The sequence below is a fragment of the Oenanthe melanoleuca genome, chromosome 2, assembly GCF_029582105.1.
Source record: "Oenanthe melanoleuca isolate GR-GAL-2019-014 chromosome 2, OMel1.0, whole genome shotgun sequence".
NCBI classification, from domain to species: Eukaryota; Metazoa; Chordata; class Aves; order Passeriformes; family Muscicapidae; genus Oenanthe; species Oenanthe melanoleuca.
Window position 1 is genome coordinate 69,090,766 of NC_079335.1, and position 18,965 is coordinate 69,109,730.

General features: G+C 44.8%; 1 protein-coding gene across 1 annotated transcript; it reads left to right on the plus strand.

The window, feature by feature from the left end:
- Positions 1 to 262: 262 nt before the first annotated feature.
- UBE2QL1 (ubiquitin conjugating enzyme E2 Q family like 1) lies at positions 263 to 17,721 on the plus strand. Its single transcript, XM_056485053.1, has 2 exons — positions 263 to 1,739; positions 16,375 to 17,721. Exons 1-2 carry the CDS (start codon positions 945 to 947, stop codon positions 16,504 to 16,506), a joined length of 927 nt encoding a protein of 308 aa, XP_056341028.1. The 5' UTR covers positions 263 to 944; the 3' UTR covers positions 16,507 to 17,721.
- Positions 17,722 to 18,965: the final 1,244 nt, after the last annotated feature.

An 18,965-nucleotide genomic window follows, 5' to 3' on the forward strand; every position in this document is an offset into this window, starting at 1 on the left:
CGTGTCCTTACACATGACCACCACAGAGCTGTTCTGTCCCCGCGCTGGGTGCGGGCTCCGTCCGTGTGCGCACACGTGCCCGGAGCTGCCGCGCTCGTTCCCCGGCCGTGCGGGCGCCACACGCGCGCACACACCGTACGTGTGCAACACCTCCCACGCACCCGCGGGTCCGTCCCGGCGCCCCTCCCGCCGTCGCCGCCCCCGGCCCGCCCGGCCGGCGGGGCCGCTGCCGCAGCGCGGGGCGGAGCGGGACGGTGCCCGGGGCCCGCCGAGCCCCGCAGCGGCGGTGCCGCCGGGCGCGCAGGCGGCGCGGGGGGCGCGGCGGGGCTGCGGCCGCTCTCCCGAACAAAGGGCCGAGCGCGCCGCGGGCACAGCGGGGGCTGCGCGGGCGGGCTCCCGCCCCCCGCCCGCCTCGGGGGGAGGCGCCCGGAGCGGAGCGGGGCCCGGCCCGCCGGGAGCCGCCGGGGATTGGCTCGGCCGAGCGCGATCCGAAGGTGCCGGGGAAGCCATCTGCAGCGCAGGCGGTTTCGCCGCCGCTGTGCGGGGGGAGGGAGGGGGCTCTCCCGTGCGGGCGGCTGGGGGATTTTTTTTTTTTTTTTTTTCGCCTTCCTACCTTTCCGCCCCCCCCGTATCCTCCTCCTCCTTCCTTTTCACGGGATCATGGCCACGGCGGCGGGGCCGTGATGTCCGCGGGAGCAGCGCCGCTGCGGCAATGCTCCCCGCCGCAGCTCTAGGCAGGGGAGGCGTTTGAGCGGCGGCCGCACATCCTCCGGCACCGCGGCGGCAGCGCCGCCGCCGCCTCTCCGCGCCCCGGACCGGCGGACAGCGCTTCGCCGCCCGCCCGCCACCCGCAAAGCCGCCGAGCCGGGCTTTAAATTGATAATAACCACACCAGAGCCCCACCGCTGCCCAGAGGCGGGAGCGATCGCAGAGCCGCGCACAACATGGCCACTCTGCTGCGGAAAATCGGGCTGATCCGGCTGCACAGCCGGGACACGGAGGACCCCAAGCACCACCACCACCGCAGCAGCAGCCAGCAGGGCTCCTCGCTCCGCGGCAGGGGCAACCAGAAGAACAGCAGCAACAAGCCGCAGCCGCAGGGTCCCCCCGGGGGCGGCTGCAGCAGCAGCAGCAGCGAGGGCAGCCCCGGGGGCCACAAGAACAAGAAGGCGCCGGAGCCGGCCAAGCAGCCCCCGCAGCCGGCGCGCTCGGGAGTCGGCCGGGAGAAGCCGCGGGAGGCGGGCAGGGAGCCCGGCGCCGGCAAGGAGGCGGCACAGCGGCCCGGCCCCGGCTCTGGCTCCGGCCCCGGGTGCGGGTCGGGGCCGGCGGCGCTGGTGCCCGTGGGCCGGCAGCAGCACTGCACGCAGGTGCGGACCCGGCGGCTGATGAAGGAGCTGCAGGACATCGCGCGGCTCAGCGACCGCTTCATCTCGGTGGAGCTGGTGGACGAGAGCCTCTTCGACTGGAACGTGAAGCTGCACCAGGTGGACAAGGACTCGGTGCTGTGGCAGGACATGAAGGAGACCAACACGGAGTACATCCTGCTCAACCTCACCTTCCCCGACAACTTCCCCTTCTCGCCGCCCTTCATGAGGGTGCTTAGCCCGCGCCTGGAGAACGGCTACGTCCTGGACGGCGGGGCCATCTGCATGGAGCTGCTCACCCCGCGCGGCTGGTCCAGCGCCTACACCGTGGAGGCCGTCATGAGGCAGTTCGCCGCCAGCCTGGTCAAGGGGCAGGTAGGGCTCGCTGCTCGGGGAGGAGCCCCCGCGTCCATCGCTCGGGGCGCGGGTCTGAGCGGCGTTCGGGGGGAGCCCCAAAGGCCCGGTCTCCCCGGGGACCTGGTGTCACCGGTGGGGCGAAGGCAGGGACACACGTGTTTGGCTCCGGAATCCCTTCTCGGGCAGGCGCGGGGCATCCTGGAGGGACGAGGAGCACATGCATCCATCGTGTCCTCCCGCCGGCTTTTGTCCCGGCGCTTGGCTCTGCCGCCTGTGGCACACCGGGATACCGTGCTCGCTGCTCCTGACGGGCACCTCCTTCGCGCCCAGCAAGAGGGGCTCTCCGGGCTCCGGCGGGGTTTGGGATTGGAGCCGAGCAGTCGGCCACAGCGGCCGGTCCCTTGCGTGCAGTGCCGCCGCTGGCGGAGGGCGCAGCGCTGGAGCCGCTGCCCGCAGGTCTTTGTCTGTGCTGTCCCGCATAGCATCCCCCGGGGACACGGGCGACCCCGGTTGTGGGGCTTGGCACACCGCGCTGCGGTGTCGCGGGGTCACGCCCGAGCTGCTGGCAAACTTGTACTGCTTTCGAATGGTCCGGCCCGAAAGGAACAAGTCATTTGGGCTAGGTACTGCAGCTGCAGCGGTCAGACGGCTCTGCCAGCTCTCCTCCGGTTCTCCCGGCAAAGGATCTCGTCTGGCCTGAATCCGTGCATTTTATGCTGCCTTTTTTTTTTTTTTTTTTTTTCCCTTTTTTCTCCTGCAGAATATCCGTAGAAGAGGAATGTTTCATGAGCCATTTTTAATAAATGGGTAAATATTGCTGGTAGGCAGTAGCTCTTCATGCCTTATATTACTTTATATTCTAGTGGGCAATGCACACATGGCTGTGACAAGGTGGTTTTCCTGTTCGTGAATGCCCTTGAACTCGGGGGACATGCACAGCTCCGTGTCTGTCTGTAAATGATACTAAGTACCTTCTTAAATTTCTATCTTGGCAAGTAGATGAGGAAAGAGTAAATTTATAACATACTTTTTATTTGCTTAAAAATGAGGTTACTCCTGTTGCTTCTATGGAACTGCTTGCCTGAGCAGAAGTAAAGACTGTTTCTTCTTAAGACTGAAATTAATTTTGATTTTTCAACAGGCTCTTTTGTAAGTGGCTTGTCCTCCATTTAACCTAGTTAATTTGGGCCTACTTCTTTTTTAAATCAGATAGTATTTTTCTCTGCACTTCATTTCAAGCGGTCAAGTTTCCTAGGTCACCTTGGGATATAAAAAAACATCCACCAAGAAAGGAAAAAAAAAAAAAAGAGTTTTAATTAACACAGAGCCTTAGGTACATTGAGGTTCTATAGCTGCTCTTACTGCATCTCACTGTTTGTTAATCTGTCTCTTTTTAGAGAGGTCATAGTTCTTGTTATTTGTTACAAGAACTTAGAAGGACAATGCTAAATTCTCTCCTTTTGTAACAATTCAGCCTCTTTCTGGTGTTGAATGTTAAAGGGGTTAAATGAATATTTACTGGGATCATAAAATGGCTCAGTGAAGAGAAGCACTGAATTGCTTTATTAGTAATAAATTCTCAGCTATATAATATGACAATTTTCTTCCCTAAACCACTTAAGGGATTCCAGAAAGTAGTAGCAGTTTTTGATTACCAGAGGATGTTTATGTGAGCATCATTAATAAACTCATTTAAAAAGCAAGAGTTGCAATAACATTCTTCCAGAAGTTTGCAAAGTTAATTATGACAAAAAAAGAACTGGGATTTAAAAAAAAAATAAAAAAAAAGTCTGAAATAAGCTGCTGACAGTAACTTAGTAGTTAAATTGATGTAACATGGCACGTGTCAACCTCTCAGATTGTTCAATCCAAGTGGAAAAGTTATTAGGCAGTGCAGTCAATACATTTATTTTCTGGGTTAGAGAGATGTTGCCTGCCATGGTTTGCTGGCCTGTCACCGTAGCTGGGCTCTGTGTCATGGGAGCCACGTTTCTGTAATTGCACTCCCCTCGTTATGTAATCCCCACTCCATTGCATAATAGGGCTCAAAATACGCCTGGCGCTCCCCTATCCCTGTTTCGTTTTACAGGTGATCTACTTTCGGCCAGTTAGTTTTTAAAATAAAAACGGAGCCGGCGGAGCATGGAGGGCTGAGGTGCTGCATTCCCCAGCGCTGTGTGGCCAGGTTTGGGTAACTCCTGCCATGCTGTGGGCAGTCTTGGTGCCTGCAAGGAGCCAGCCCGAACAAATAGCCGTGGCTGTCACCAGGTTAATTGTGCAATTTCTGTGAGCAGCCTGCAACCTGCCGTAGCATGAAATATTCAAGGTGCTGTTGATCAGCAAGGCTGGAAGGGTGAGGACCATTCTCCATCGCCTCAGAATGAACCTGCCCAAGCAAATGGCAGCAGCCATCGGGCTGAGGGGGAGATGGGGCACTGTCTCCACCAGTGAGTCAAGGGGACCTTGCAGAGAAATGTCACTGGTTCCCAGCGCCGTGATTTAGCATGAAATCACCATGGGTACTCCAGGCGGTGACGCACCCACGAGTGGCACGGGCGCCAGTGTGAGTGGGCAGGGCTGAGTGCTCTGCTGGCACTCCTTCCTCCTTGGGGTGATCCAGGGGATGGGACCAAGGTGGCTCATTTCGTCAGACATTTCTCATCAGTCCCATTTCGCTGAGCCAGCTGTGGCACTGTCACTGACTGCTGGTTCTTCGAAGAGAAACAGCGCTTCTTGCTCTGCTGGTAGAGCTAGTAGTAACTGTGAGCATGGATGACCTTCTGTTTTCTGACAAAGTGATCCAAAAGCAGATAAAATTAACATTAAAAATGCATTTTCAGACAGTGAAGATCCTTGACAAACTCAGATGTTTTTTTCATGAATTTCACAGACCTTTTGGCAGAGTAGGAGAGAAATTGAGATAAGTCATTCTGACATCTCATGGGATGTCACTCAGGAGTTGTGTCTGTGCAGGGACTTAAATATGCAACAGAGAAATTAAGAGTTAGCACTTTTATGTTACTTTTCAGCATTGTGGTTGTAAGTGTTGAGACCTGCATCCAAGTTCCTGAACCTGATCATATCTCCCAGGCTTGGATTTTAAAGCAGGATGGCTGTTTCTCTACATTTCATCAAGCAGGAACCATATGCCTCAGTGACCTTACTTGAGAGATGCCCTACCTTATGGGATGCACACCCTAGCTTCCTATCATGAATCTAGCATTGTATTTTTAGATTTTTTTTCTGTCTGTAAATAAAAATGTTTAAAATTGAAGAGAAATTACTTTTGTTTGAATATAACAATTCAACACTCCCAAATTTAACTTTTTTCCCCCCTCAGTTTTCAAGGAAAAAAATGTTAATTAACAAACAAGTTGGGGTTTGTTTGGTTGGTTGCTTCAGCTATTCAGCTGAGAAAATCAATTATTCACACAGCTCTAGTCAGTATCTTGAGGGTAATTCTCAGTACATCAAAGGCCGAAGACTGTTTATCTGTCTGGGATCCAGAATCCTATTTTAAACAACTTGGTGTTGTCCTTAACTCAACTGTAGCCTTGCTTTTAAAGGGATGACTTTGTACTTGCTTCCTGCACAGTCAGCTGCTGGCTGGGTCCTGTCATCACAGGCAAGAGCTTGGCCCTGCTGAACCGGCGGAACAGTCACTGAGAGCTGCTGCAGAGCTGGGGTGCCGGCCAGGGAGGTGGGGTGATGCTAATGAGGGGATTTAAATACCAGTTGGTTATCATCCTGGAGGCAGCTGTTCGACATGTCTGTCTAGGCAGAGCTTCCCATGTCACAGCATGGAGAGGGATGTCACAGCAGAAGGTTCATCATGACACTCCTTCTCTCCTTGAGTGACAATGCACACAGGTGAGACCAGTGCCTATGTTTCAGGGAGGAGTCATCTCTCTCCTTTGAAAACATGGTAGATGATGTGGTCCCAAAGGAAAAGGAGTGGCCTTTGTCCAAGAGTAAGAGGTGGTTTTGTGGCTTTTAATAGATGTGTTGTTTCTCACTGGGCAGAATGGTTTGGTGGACATCTAAAAGAGGACAAAGCTATATATACCAGTATCCAAGTAATGCACCAGGGTTTTGGTTTTTTTCTTTTTTTGAGAGCAACAATCAGAGCTGCACCTGATGCCTTCTGGACTTTAGATGTAAGCTTGTGGTAGTGCTGACCAGTAGATGCCTTGTCCTCTTTTTCACAAGTCCCTTGTTCTCTCCGTGGAGGCTGGGGACCAGGCTGCCAGACAAAGGCATCTGCCAGGTAATTGTCAGCTCTGCAGATTGTCATGAGAAAAGGTCTTCGATTTGAGGGAAGTACTCCCTTGTTCTTCCAGTGAATAGGAGGACCATAAAAAATTTTCCAGGATTCTTGCAGGGAGCAGAAGAAACATAGGAAATTTGCCAGAATGTATTAAAAAAGGAACAGGGTATCCCTAATTCTGAGTATTCTTTATGTTGTGATGATTTAAATAAAAATCAAAAGATAGTTTATAGTTAAGCTTTAATTTTGTATTGGAAAAGTTTCTGAATTTGAATAAATTTGTTGGTGTCTAGTACTTTGATCCCTCACATTGTAACATTAGAAATACCTCAGTGGAACCCTCTTCGTTTGCTTCAAATGCTGTGTGCCTTTTATGACTATTGAATGGATTTATCTTTCCATTTTAAAGATTCGAATATCCCAGCTGAGTTTTACCAGATTGAAACAGCAGAAATGGGCTTGTTTTATGACAAACAGCTACAGAAGGTAGCTGTTAATCATAGTCTAAATTACTCCCTCTTCATCCTTTCAAACAAAAGTGTGAGCGAGCAGATAGCAGATGGGACTTGCACAGTGTCCAGGAGGTCAGCAGACTCCAGGTCTTTCAAATATGTATAGCAGAAATGAATTGCAGATCCATGGGTTTTCATACTCCAGATGCTGGGTTTGAGGAGTGTAGCCATGAATAAATCAGCTAATCTCAAAGGCTGCAGAAATGCACAGGGAGCACAGTGGTCTCTGAATTATTTGGAGCCATTGTATCCTATTAGGGCCTTTAAAAATGGAATTGTTTTACTTTTTGCTTTTGATTAGTTGCCTGAGCAAATGATGATGGTTATCCTCAAGGGATGAAATGTTGCTTTAGGTCCATGGCTGAAAAACATCAACTCATTTACAAAGATGACAGAGGAGACCAAGACTGTGTTAGGGGACTTGTTTCCCATGAAAAGGTATAAATGCTGGGCCAAAGAGATAACAGAATACTGTTTTCCTGCAGAGGAAAATCAAATCTATTTGCCTTTTAAGATGTCTCTTTTGTTTCATTTGAGAAATGTAGCACTGGAAGCTGAAGTTTAAGTGGGAGCATGTGTATTGAGATGCTGGGCCTGATAAACAGGCTGGAAAAAATAATTGTTCATGTGTACTCTGATATATTGGTGTTCTGACCATCCACTATTATTATGCAAATATATTCTGCCAAGAGGAGTGAAGACACAGGGGTTCCAACTCATTGAAATAGGGGGTTGGTTTAATTCTTTTAAAAAGCAGAAGGAACATAATCTCTATTTTTCTTCTTCAAAGCATAAAAATGAACATTTTAAAATACTTTCAACTACCCTTATTACTGTAAAATAGTCATCAAATTAACAAAATCCCTAAATTGAGCTAAATTACTAATTTTAAAACATGCTTTTATTCTTCTTGGCAATACTTAGCTGATCTCCTAAATAAGAATTTGAAAGAATTGTGGCTTTGGATTTTGTATGAAAATTGAATTTGCTGAAAAGACCAAGATTCTTCTTCCCTGAATTATATAAGAAGTACTCATTTTCTTCAGTGTGAGCATTCAGGCAGAGAGAACCATGAAGCATTGGGGTGCTTTGTCATATAGTTCATTGAAAATTGTATTTTTTCAAATGCAGAAAGCCTAGTCACGAAGGGTGATGTCCTGAAGGAGTAACCTAAATAACCCACTTTCTATTGTGAGGAAGATTTACTCTTCCTTTTACAGGCTAGCCTTGAAAATGTGCAGCTTTCCTAGCATCCACACAATGCCCAGGGATTTCCATGCACGACTGGACGCTTCCAGATTAAAGATTTGTAACTCCACAGTAATTCAGCTCCTCATATCTTGGGAGTCTGATTGCCAGCCATGATCTGTGCCATGTCCCCCTGTGGGCATCTGCTCTCACAAAGTGGGACAGTGGTTAAGTAACATAATATTTACTGCATTTCTTTTTCCCCATCTAAGCTCCTTTGGGCTGGTGAGAGTCAGTGAAGGGCTCTACTTTTCTTTGATGTGTTCAGTCCTTCACATGCAGTTTCCCGTTTTCTCCTGTAAATGCCAAACAAGGCAATGCTGGCATTGAGTGCAAAGGGAGATGGGCGGTGGGAGGATTGCTGGGTGCAATTCCTCTGCAGTTAAGCAGGGAGAACCTCAGATGCTGTGGTAGTTATGCTGGCTGGATGGCTCAAAATGTCTCTTAATTGTAAGGTGCACAGGGTCCAGTTGTCACACTTGTGAATGGAATAGCAGGTTTCTCTTGGGTATCATTGTATTTTTTGGAAGTGTGGGGTCTGGTCTGAGTTGTACTCCACAGGTCATTTCTGGAGGCTGCTGAGCATTACATGGTGTTGGCCTTTAACTCCATCTGGAAACAGCAGTAACTGAGTAGATCCTGGAAATCTGAGGACAAGCTTTACAGGAAGAATGTGATACTGTTACCTAACCTGGCTCGCAGTGAAATGAGCGCTGCCCTGGGAATTGAAAGTGCCTGAGCTAGGCAGAAGTGTGAAAGTGAATTTGTAGTTCCTACTGGTGTGCAGGTAACAGGTAAGTGGGCACCACACTTCAGATGTTCAGGTGATTCCTCTTCTGAAACAGGACCAAGGTGCCAGTCTGATTCGCCCCATTCCCATCAAAGTCACACTGTAAGGATTCATCAGGCGTGTCCATCCTCCGCCACGTGTTGCAGATGTGTGCCTGCCTCGTGCACGTGCAGCTTGTCCTTGGAAAATGTCTTTTTATCTGCTTCACTATCTTGTGCGTTTTCTTTGTTAAAATCAATGGTCCTCATTGATTGAATCCTTTGCTGCACAGGCTCTCCAAAACCCATGGAACTTCTGCAGTGACTCCTTGATAGAGTTACAAGTCAGTTATAATCCCAAACCTGCATTCAAAGACGAGTGAAAATAAAGTGGAGGAAGGCAGACATAAGCCTGTGTTATGAAATGGCCTGGAGCTCAGATGCTTGTCATAGGCAGGCTTTATGAGCTGTGGAATGACTTGGTATTTCTCATGTTCCTAGGCTTGTGCTACAAATGGTAACAAGCCCCCAGCTGCAGTAAGAAGGGCTGGTTTTCATAATACATGTCCATGGAAAAACCAAAGCATAGTGGAACAGAAGAAATTTATCGCATTAGTTTTTCAGATTTTCTATGAATTTCTATAAATATTAAAATTTCTGTAAATTTGACAATATTTCCATTAAACATACCTGGCACTGAAGTGTTCTGTAATTATTTGCAGGAGGAGGTTGTTTTGCAGTTTGAGAACTTAGCCTGAGAAAAGGTGATCTGAATTTAACTTCCAGGTTTTGCCACTTCAGTCATATAACTTCACTATGTTCCTCTTTCCCACATGTAAAGTACAGACGAATTTATAAATGACCCAAAGGGCATTTGAGGATATGTGCTTAAAGCACTCAGAAGTGAGGGCTTTCTGAGTAGATGTCCATGTGCATCAGTATGAAAAGCACTGCAGTCAAGAGATTGGCACATTCATATAAACAGCAGGAGAAAAGAACATTCACTTGTGACTCTCATCTTACTAAATTGGGGTTTAACTCGATTAGATGTTCCCAGAGGCAACCTGCTTTTTACTACTGTTTTTGGGGTTTTTTTCCTTTTGTTTTAGCATTGTAAAACTTAGGGGAATGTGAAGATGGGCATTGTTGTGGTGCCTTTGTCCTTAGAGCCTGTCACAGAGGATGGTTGGGTTGGCTTTGCTTTGGTTGGGTTCAGAGCCATGACTGTTTGACCTGGGTAGCTTCAGGTTGCTGATGTGGAGGATCTGTGGGCTTATGCAAAGAGTTGCTGTCATGTTCCCAGCCTTCTCACCTGGCCTAGCCCTCAGGAACTCTGCCAGTGCCTGATTCCACAGAGAGGTAGTCCAGGGAGCTCAGCAGAAGACTGAGAATACATAGCAGAGAAAACATCCCTCAGTCACCCAGACTAGCAAGTGCCCTTCTGGTGGCAGGGAACAGGGACTATCTCTTTTGACAGAAGCACGTCATGTTGTCATGCCTTCAGCCCTGGAGATGCTTGAGTCACCAGTACTGTAGCCAGCCACCCAAATTTTCTTACTCTTTTGCCAGCACAGAGTTTCTCCCATCCATAAAATGCATGGAGGGAGTTTCTTAACCCTCATCTGTGCCAAAATCAGGCTGCCAGCTCGAGGCTGGCTTAGGGGAAGGCAAGGAAGAGCAGCACAGTGCTCTGTAGCTGTCAGACAGAGATTGGGGCTGCAAGCGTTTGTATCGATTAGGAGCTACTGGCACCAGGCTACTGGCACAGACAAATGAGCATAAATAATTACTCAGCTGCAACTCAGATTTCTTTTTCCTGGACAATGAACAGTTATACTCCCAGAAGGCACAATTTATAGCATGCTTTAAAGCCAGAACTTGCTATGTTTTCACTTCTTTTATGGATTATTCTTTAAAAGGAGACTGAAAAAGACATGGAAATACTGCTTTGGAAATTACACATTTGCAGGAAAACCTTCTTGTTTTAATTCACTTATGCTGCAACATTATGAGTATTTGTCTATATATAAGGCTTTTTATAAGGCTTTATTTTAGCTATAGCTAATAATCATATACCGTGCAATATAAATTGTGTGCAGTTTTTGAGACCTGATTAAGTGTGCCTCATCAGTACATGAAGGAAAAAATGATAAACCATGTAATTGGGGGGAGAGGCTGTGTATATTGCACTCTAACAGCAATGTTGTGACACATTGCAATCGCTGCACTGAGAACATGACAGTACTCACTTCAGCATCGCTCTGCTTCTGAATGCCTCTCTAAAGCCAGTGGAAATATTTTCCTCTGAAAGCTTGTTTAAATATTCTAGGGGAAGGCTGGTTCAGACTTAAGCACCGAGTGCTTCTGTTCCTTATCAGAAAATGTTTGAGTATGTTTGCATAGAATAGTTGGGGCCCAAAGCCATTAGTCACTGGCACATCATGGAACGTTACATACTGGAAACTCATAGCAGGCTTCAATATTTTGGAAATCTGTAGATTTGTGTCACCCATGGGGAAGCCTGGCACAAGAGACTTGAAAAATGGGCATATCCTTGTGGATCATCTTCCTGTCCACGGAGGGGTCGCCACAGATGCCATGTCTGGCATAGTGACTTCCTGCAGTCTTTTGTGTGCTTCTCTCTCTCTCTGCTTGTTTTCCATCTCCTGACATTTACCTAAGGTGGGGTCAGCAGAACCTGCTGTAGAGATCTCTTAAGAGATGGAGGCAGAAAGGGGAACTGTAGCCATCCATGTGTCCTCATGCTGGCTTACATGATGGGCCAAGTTTAGCCCCATGTGCAGAAGGCTTGTGTGATTTGCCCTTGGCAGTCTGACCTAGAGTTATTTGCATTGCCAGACTAATGAAAGTACACAGGACTGAGGAGATTGTGTTAAGAGCTGTGCTAACAACACGAAGCTTTGCCTGTCTCTGAGTCTCTTAGCTCTGCATTGCTGGAAATGTACACAGCTTCTTGTTAGCTGCCCAGGTAAAATGTCTGGATGTGGCTGAAGGTTTGCTGTCACACCTCAGACATCCACAGCACAGGAGCTTACATTGTTTCCACAATAACATCAGCCCTATAAGGGCTCATGGCTGTGTACATTAAATATCTGAAAATTTGGGACCTAATAAAGCAGAGTGGCATCAGGAGTGGACTGAACACAACCTTGAAGGGTTCAGGACCTGCCTGTGCAGTGCCACAGCTGACCTGTGTTGGCAGTTCAGCTCCAAATGCCTAAGCTGGACTTGGAGACCACCACAGGTCCCTTCCAGCCAGCACTTTCAGTGATTGTATGATCCTGTTGAAGGCTGACCTCTGTTACACAGTCCTGTCCTTCTAGGGAGTGCCAGCAGGACATACATGGGAGCACACCTGGTACTGTCCTAAAATTACTGAGTTTGGATCTGGGAGCTACTATCATTTATTTGACAAGAGAGGGAGCTCTCTTTGTCCAGAGAAATTCACCTGAGGCTCTCCTGACTCTGGAAGGACCAGAAGACATGTCAAGACTGCTTTTCATGACACCATAGGCCAGCTGTGGATAAATATGTGGTCATAGTGAGCTCAAGAGTTTCAGGCTCCATATTTGCTTTCTGTACAGGACTTATCTCTGTCTTTGGACTACTTTGTGATCTGGTGATGCTGGGGAAGAATTGACATGGCACATTGCTGATAGTTGTACTGACAGATTTTAAAGAGCTAATAATTGTTGAGTTGAATATTTTTGAGGACATGCTTCAGCATCACAGAGCATTATGAAGGGGAGATGTATCCACAGAGACACACTGTGACATCACTTGGAAGTAGAAAAAATCCCAGATTTGCCCACAGAGGCCCATAGAAGTGAATGTGTCCTGTTCTAACCTCTGCTGCAACCAGATAATACACAGTTACTCCACCTCAACCCCTGACTGGCTGGGGAGGAAAATGAGAAGAAAAACTAAAAACTTGTGGGTTGAGATAAGAAGTTTGATAATTGAAACCAAGTAAAATATAATACTAATAATAATAACAAATAAACCAATTGTAATTAAAGACAGAGAGACAAAAAAAACCACAAGAAAACCAAGTGATGCACAATACCATTACTCAGCACCCACTGACAGATGCCCAGCCCCATCCCCAAACAGTGATTGGCCCCTCCCAGCCAACTCTCCCCAATTAATATACTGGGCATGATGGTCTATGATGTGGAACATCCTTTTGGCCACTTCAGCTCACTGTCCTGGCCATATTCCCTCTTGGCTTCTTGTGCACCTGCTCACTGGTAGAGCACAAGGCACTGTGAAAAATCCTTGGCTTAATGTGAGCGTTGCTCAGCATCAGCTAAAACATCAGGGTGTTGCCAGCATTATGCTAAATCCAAACCACCACTTCTGCTTGAGAGAAAATCAACTCAATTACAACTGAAACCAGGATTGGGGGACAGATTATACGTGAGATTCACTTTGGTCTTTTGCTGAACATGGCAGGAGGGAGTGGTTGGTCTCTCAGTGCAGCAGAGCCTGTTCCAGGAGGTCTTCTTGCCCACCATGGATGCTGGATGCTTATCAGCTGTTTGTGCTCATTAGTTTGGGCAGAGCCTGGATGGATGGCATGGGATTGCTGGCTGTGCCACCAGGCTGGCTGCAGCAGGAGCACGAGCAGGGAGGAGGCTGAGCGCAGCTCACGTCCCCCTGCGCCCCAGCACGGCTGCACAAAAACCAGTTGGGTGCTGTGGCACTGCTTTCACCTTTCATATGTTTCTAGCTTGTTAAAATTATATCTTGATAAGTACATGAAGTCACAGCAGATGGCAAAATCTGAAACATTCTCTCCAACTCTTTAATTAGGTTTTCAGTTATCCCTTTATGAAAGGCGCTCTGCGAGCATCTGAAAGTATTGCAAGTATTTAAATAAGCTCCTGGTGCGACTTCTCAGAGCTGAACCTGACAGTGATATCTTTATGAAAGGCTTTCTTGGGTTTTTGCTGTTGTTTTTAACCTCTTGTGGAATGTTTTGATCTTGTTCAGATACCAGTTTGATATCTTCCTTTGATGTGGTGCTGGACACATCAAAACGTCGGCCGTGCAAATGATCTGTATTCCTTACCCCAGCAGTAGTGACACATGTGGTTTGGGGGTTGGTCAGAATGCAGCTGTGCCCAACAGAGCTGTGGACAGCACGTATTTACATACTGTATTTACCATCACTACCATGTTTACAGAATGCAGCAGCTCACAGGCTCTGCATGTTTAAATAGCTGGCTGAAAATAAACTTTAATCAGGGCTGGTAGCAGTGCCTGCTAAAACATTTGACACTTTCTTGTATAATTGCATCCAAAATGACATTTTTTACTTAAACTTGGGAAGAATTTTCTGGGAATGGCAAAAAACTAAAAAATCACTTAGTTAATAGATGCCACCCAAGTATAGGCTTGAAAGCATCTGAAGTTGGTCAGCTGAAATTCCAGCCTTCTTTCTTTTTACCCCAGGTTTACTTGAGGCACCAAGTAGGGAAACTTTCAGTCTAGGAGGTTAAATTTTATCCAAATTATAAACAGCTGACAGGATATTGGTTAATAAGAGACAATGCTGACCATGCCACCCATAGTTTCTGTATAAGCATAGAAATACATGGGCTGCAGCAGGGTAGAATTAGCTGGTCTTTGATGGAGCAGTTCACATACAACCTGCATATGGGACCAGAGTGGAAGGAGATTTAATGCTCCATTGAATTAATAACAGAAAGGTTTCAGAATAAAGTCGTGAATTGATGCTCCTTTCATCTGATATGGCTCCAGTAAAGTTTACATGATGTGATGATGTTTACCACACCATTAGGACACCAGAGAATTCTGATGTTCCTGCTTTGAAAGCTGTGCATAGTTGACACCAAACATGAGCTGTTCACAATGCAAAGATCCTATTTCTAGGTACAACTTAGTATTAATACTTTGTAAAAGCTGGGGAAGATGTGAATCATACTGTCCTAGGTGCTATGCATATAATTCAGAAAGGTATCAAAGCCTTAAAGGATAAAAAATAATGTGCAAAACACAGGAGATGGCAAATGGAGCTAATCCAGAAATTAGGCAGCAGAGTAAGTTTATATTTACTTTCAAAAGTATTTCATCCATGAGATTTTGAAGACAGCATTTTCTGTGCTGGTTTAATCTTCTGTTTCACTTTGTTTTATCTTTTCCTATGTTTCTCTAAGTGTGCTTCCAACAAAACCTCAGATTATGAAGAAAATGCAAAATGTTTTGTAACAACAAAAATACTCCTGCAGAGTAATTATGATTGATAATGATATATATGATATAACTATGTATGATTATTCAATAAGATTTTAAAAATATGTTACCCAGCTTTATTTAATTATTCCATCTGTCACAACTAAAAATGAGCATTTTCTAAGAAAATTTATGATCAGGACTCAACTGAGAACCATTCATATCATCTGTATTTGGGACATAATAATTGCCAAATTTGTGTGGAGATGTAGAAGGTGTCTTGCTGTTTGGTCTATCAAGGGGGTTTAAAGAGGAAATAGATTTCTAGTCTGTAAATGGCAGCTAGGGAGAAAGGCGAGGAAAAGCCTTGACAGGTAAAACAGCTGTTTTGGGAAAAACAAATGGGTATAAATTGACTGTGAATAAATCGAGGTGGGAATTGGAGGGAGTTCGTAGTCTTTGGTTATGGTGGGCTCTGAGAGACAACTCAAACTGCACCAAAATTTTATTTGTTAAAAGAGGAGTAGGAAACAGCGTTTTTCTTTCTTTCATGTGTCCATAGTTTTGCTGTAACAGGAGCAGAGCCTCTGCAATATTGTAACTGCTTCTTAGAAAGAAATTGTTTGCCACACTGCAGACTAATCTTATTCATTTTAGTCTGTAAAAGTAAATTTGATACTCTGAGGACAGATTTTGTTTTCTTTTTTCCCATTTTCCCCTTTTTTTTCCTCCGTATACCTGACTATTTTCTCAGTATTTGTTGCATGCTATTGCAAATGCCAATTTTTAGTTTAAATTTCAAATTGACAGTAAAATCAGGGAAGCAAAAGATGATTTTTGAGCTAAAGAACAGAAAAAAAATGAGAACATAATGGTTCTTAATAATTGTAACACTGTAATGCAGTATCTGTTCATCAAATACAATTTATTGTTAAAAAGGTTTTCAGTGCAATCTATCAAACAATTACTAAAATTACTAGACTGGTGACTTTAATAAACTTTTATTTTGTAACAAATCCAGTAGGCATAAATACTTTAAAGGTATTTATTTTATTTTAATTATTTTGTTTAAAAGTATTTATTGTTGTAGAGTGGTATTAATCTGCAGCTATAATTCTTTTGTCACTGTTGGTTGGTTATTGACTCAGACCAATGTGAAAAATAAGGTAAGCTATTGATAAGTCATTAAAAGTCTCTACTGCCAAACAAAGATTTGAATTTTCATACAGCTGTGCAGTTAGAGGTAACATCTAATAGCAGAGTAATAAAAATGCAGGATATGCAAACGGGTATACTTGCATTCATTAACAAACTTGGCATGAAGGGGTAATAAACAAATTAGAGCTTCTGATTTAAGGAGGGAAGGAACAACCTGGCAGATGCTGCCTTTTTTTTGTTTGTTTGTTTTGTTTAGTTTTGTTTTGTTTTGTTTTGTTTCTTTCCTCCTTTTTACCCATTCACTGAATATAATTTTAAATAATCTCTAATAATGCATTTGTCTGCTCAAGTTGGGGAACTGTGCTTGCTGGAACCCAGTGATGCCTCTCGTCCTGATGAGTTGAAAAGTTCAGTTAAATCTGTGTTTTCCAGATGCGTGTTCACATCTTTAATGAAGGTTTTCTTTCTGTGTTTGGTGCAGGGCCGTATCTGCAGAAAAGCTGGCAAATCAAAAAAGTCATTCAGTCGAAAGGAAGCTGAAGCAACATTTAAGAGTTTGGTGAAGACCCATGAAAAGTATGGGTGGGTCACCCCGCCTGTCTCTGATGGCTGAGGTTAGCAACCTGCACTTGACAAAAATGCTGAACAAAAGTACTGTGACATCTCCTCAGTGCTGTACACCGCCCATCCTTTTCTACTTCAGCTTCAGTTACATACCATGAATGTCAAGGAGACATCTAAGTTATTTATGAACAGATGTGTTTACAGAGGGAGAGAAAAAAAAAAAAATGCTGTGTAGGATTATATTTCAAGACTGGAGAATGGTCATCATTGAAGTCACTTGAGCGGATGCTGAGATGGCGTCATTTGCCCCCATACAGCCCACATTGTCTTCAGCTTCTTTCCATGACAGCAGCACCAAACAGCAGTACTGGAAAGTCTGTCCATTACTGCTCAGTTCATTTAAATGTAAATGAAACAGTTAATATTTAATAGGGAAGCAGTGCATTGCAGGTACATGTTTGCTGTGCTGTTTATCTTTGTCTCCTAGCAGGTCAACATAACTTGAAGATTTGTCTTTATGTGGAACTGTGGTCTGCTGTGACTAAATTTAGACCTCATTTGTGCTCTATATATGACCTTTAATTCATAAATGAAACCAGAATTAAAATGCTGAAAGGTCCTAGTGTTGAAAAATTATTAAGTGGAATCACCCAACCGGTTACAATGTGCTCTCTGTGCTGATATTGTGATGTGCTGTTCAGAAATAAACCAGTGCAGTTAGCTGAAGGTTAGGTGGTTTTATAAAACACATCCACACCAGGGCTCAGAGGGGTTGGTTGGTGGTAGCAGAACAATGATTACCCTGCTGGTACCTTCTGCAGAAGCATGTGGCCTGTCAGTTCTTCAAAACGGCAAAACAAATGAGTGGAAATGGACAAAGCAACCTTAAAAATTTTATCTGTTTAATTTTGAAATGATATGACAGTAAAAAGAGTAAAAATTTTCAAGTCAAATGGAACATGGTTTGTAAGATGATTTGCATGACTGGAATTTTTCTTTTTTATTTTCACTCAATAGAGATTGTATGTACTTAGAGCCCAGTATCTGAGAAAACCCACTGATGTATATAAATGTCCTATTATTTAATCATTAAAATTTAAGTTTTCTGGTAAACAAATTGAAAAAAAAAAAAAAAACAACTTTCTAAGGGACTCCATAAAAGCTGAAGGTAATGTTAAGAATGGTATAGAAAAGCATTAAAAAATGTGGATTCCGAATGGAAAATCGTATTGGACACGTGCTGAATAAAATCACCAGTATCGTTTCTGTTGCCTCAGGAATTCAATCATTTTGGCCAGCTTTTGTATTCAAAGTAATGGGTTTTCTATTGTGAGATTCTAAGCACCATATAGATGTATCTGTGGTGGTGGTATTTTAATTGAAAGTAGGACAGTATTGATTGTAAGACTGATTTGGAGGGGAAAGCACTGTGTGTTTGGGAGCGCTTTCCATTATATGGCTAACGTGAGAACAAATCGAAATGGTTCACCAGTTTCTGTTTGTGTTACAGCAGCAGTGGAGACTATACAGAGAGCTTGGGGGTCTGTAGTTTGATTTAAAGCTACATGCAGCATAGAGGAGCAAAAGCAGTACAATGGAGCTCAAACACAAGAGAAGAAGCAGCAGAGCAGGTATTCTTGCAGTACTGGTGCAAAAACACTGCTCAGCAAGGCTGTTGAGCTTTGTCAGCTGGAAACAGAGAAAAATAATCAAAGCCTTCACCAAAAGGAACATGCAGGTCAGAGCCACTCAGTTTTGTAGGCATACCTGGTTTCTTGCACTTCTGATCTCCATCAGTAGTCACTTCTCTTTCTCCTCTGATCATTTGTGATGTGCCTTAACTCAGTTACAAAGAGAAATGTTTGGTACCACAAATCTGCCCAGATCTTGCTGTCATTTATCTCACTCTGCTTTATACTTGGAGACAAGGCTATATAGCAGTGTATACATGTACTTTTCCTCTCAAACTGCATATCAGTTCCGTGCATCCAGCAGCCGAGTGTGCCTTTTGAGTGAGGAATAACATTTCAAATAATTCACTTTCTCAATATAAACTTTCTTTGCTCTCTCTCATGGAAGAGGAAACTGGTATGTTTAGTTAAGCATCAAATAATTTGTAATCCCTTGCAGGACTCCATGAGAACATAGAGAGTGATCTAGCACTGGAAAGCATAAGGTTTGTTATTCCTCTTCAGAAAAGCTCTTCCCTCATCAGCACAGTAAAATTATGTTAAAAACAGCATGAAGGTGTGGTAAGTCTTTGGGGGGGGATTATTTCATTTTCTGCTGTTTTTTAACCTGACTCTTTTTTTCTGTCAGTGGGTTATTTTAAATCTTCCTGAGAACCATATCTTTAATATTTAATTAAAGGGTTAGCTAAAAGGAACGTAGTGGGTGGATTGCTACCACTTCCCTCAAACCTACTTATTATGTGTCTTCTTAAGTGTGCTTTAAATAGTTAGAGCAAACATCATCGCTAAAAATCACAGTTACTTTCTGGCTGTAGGA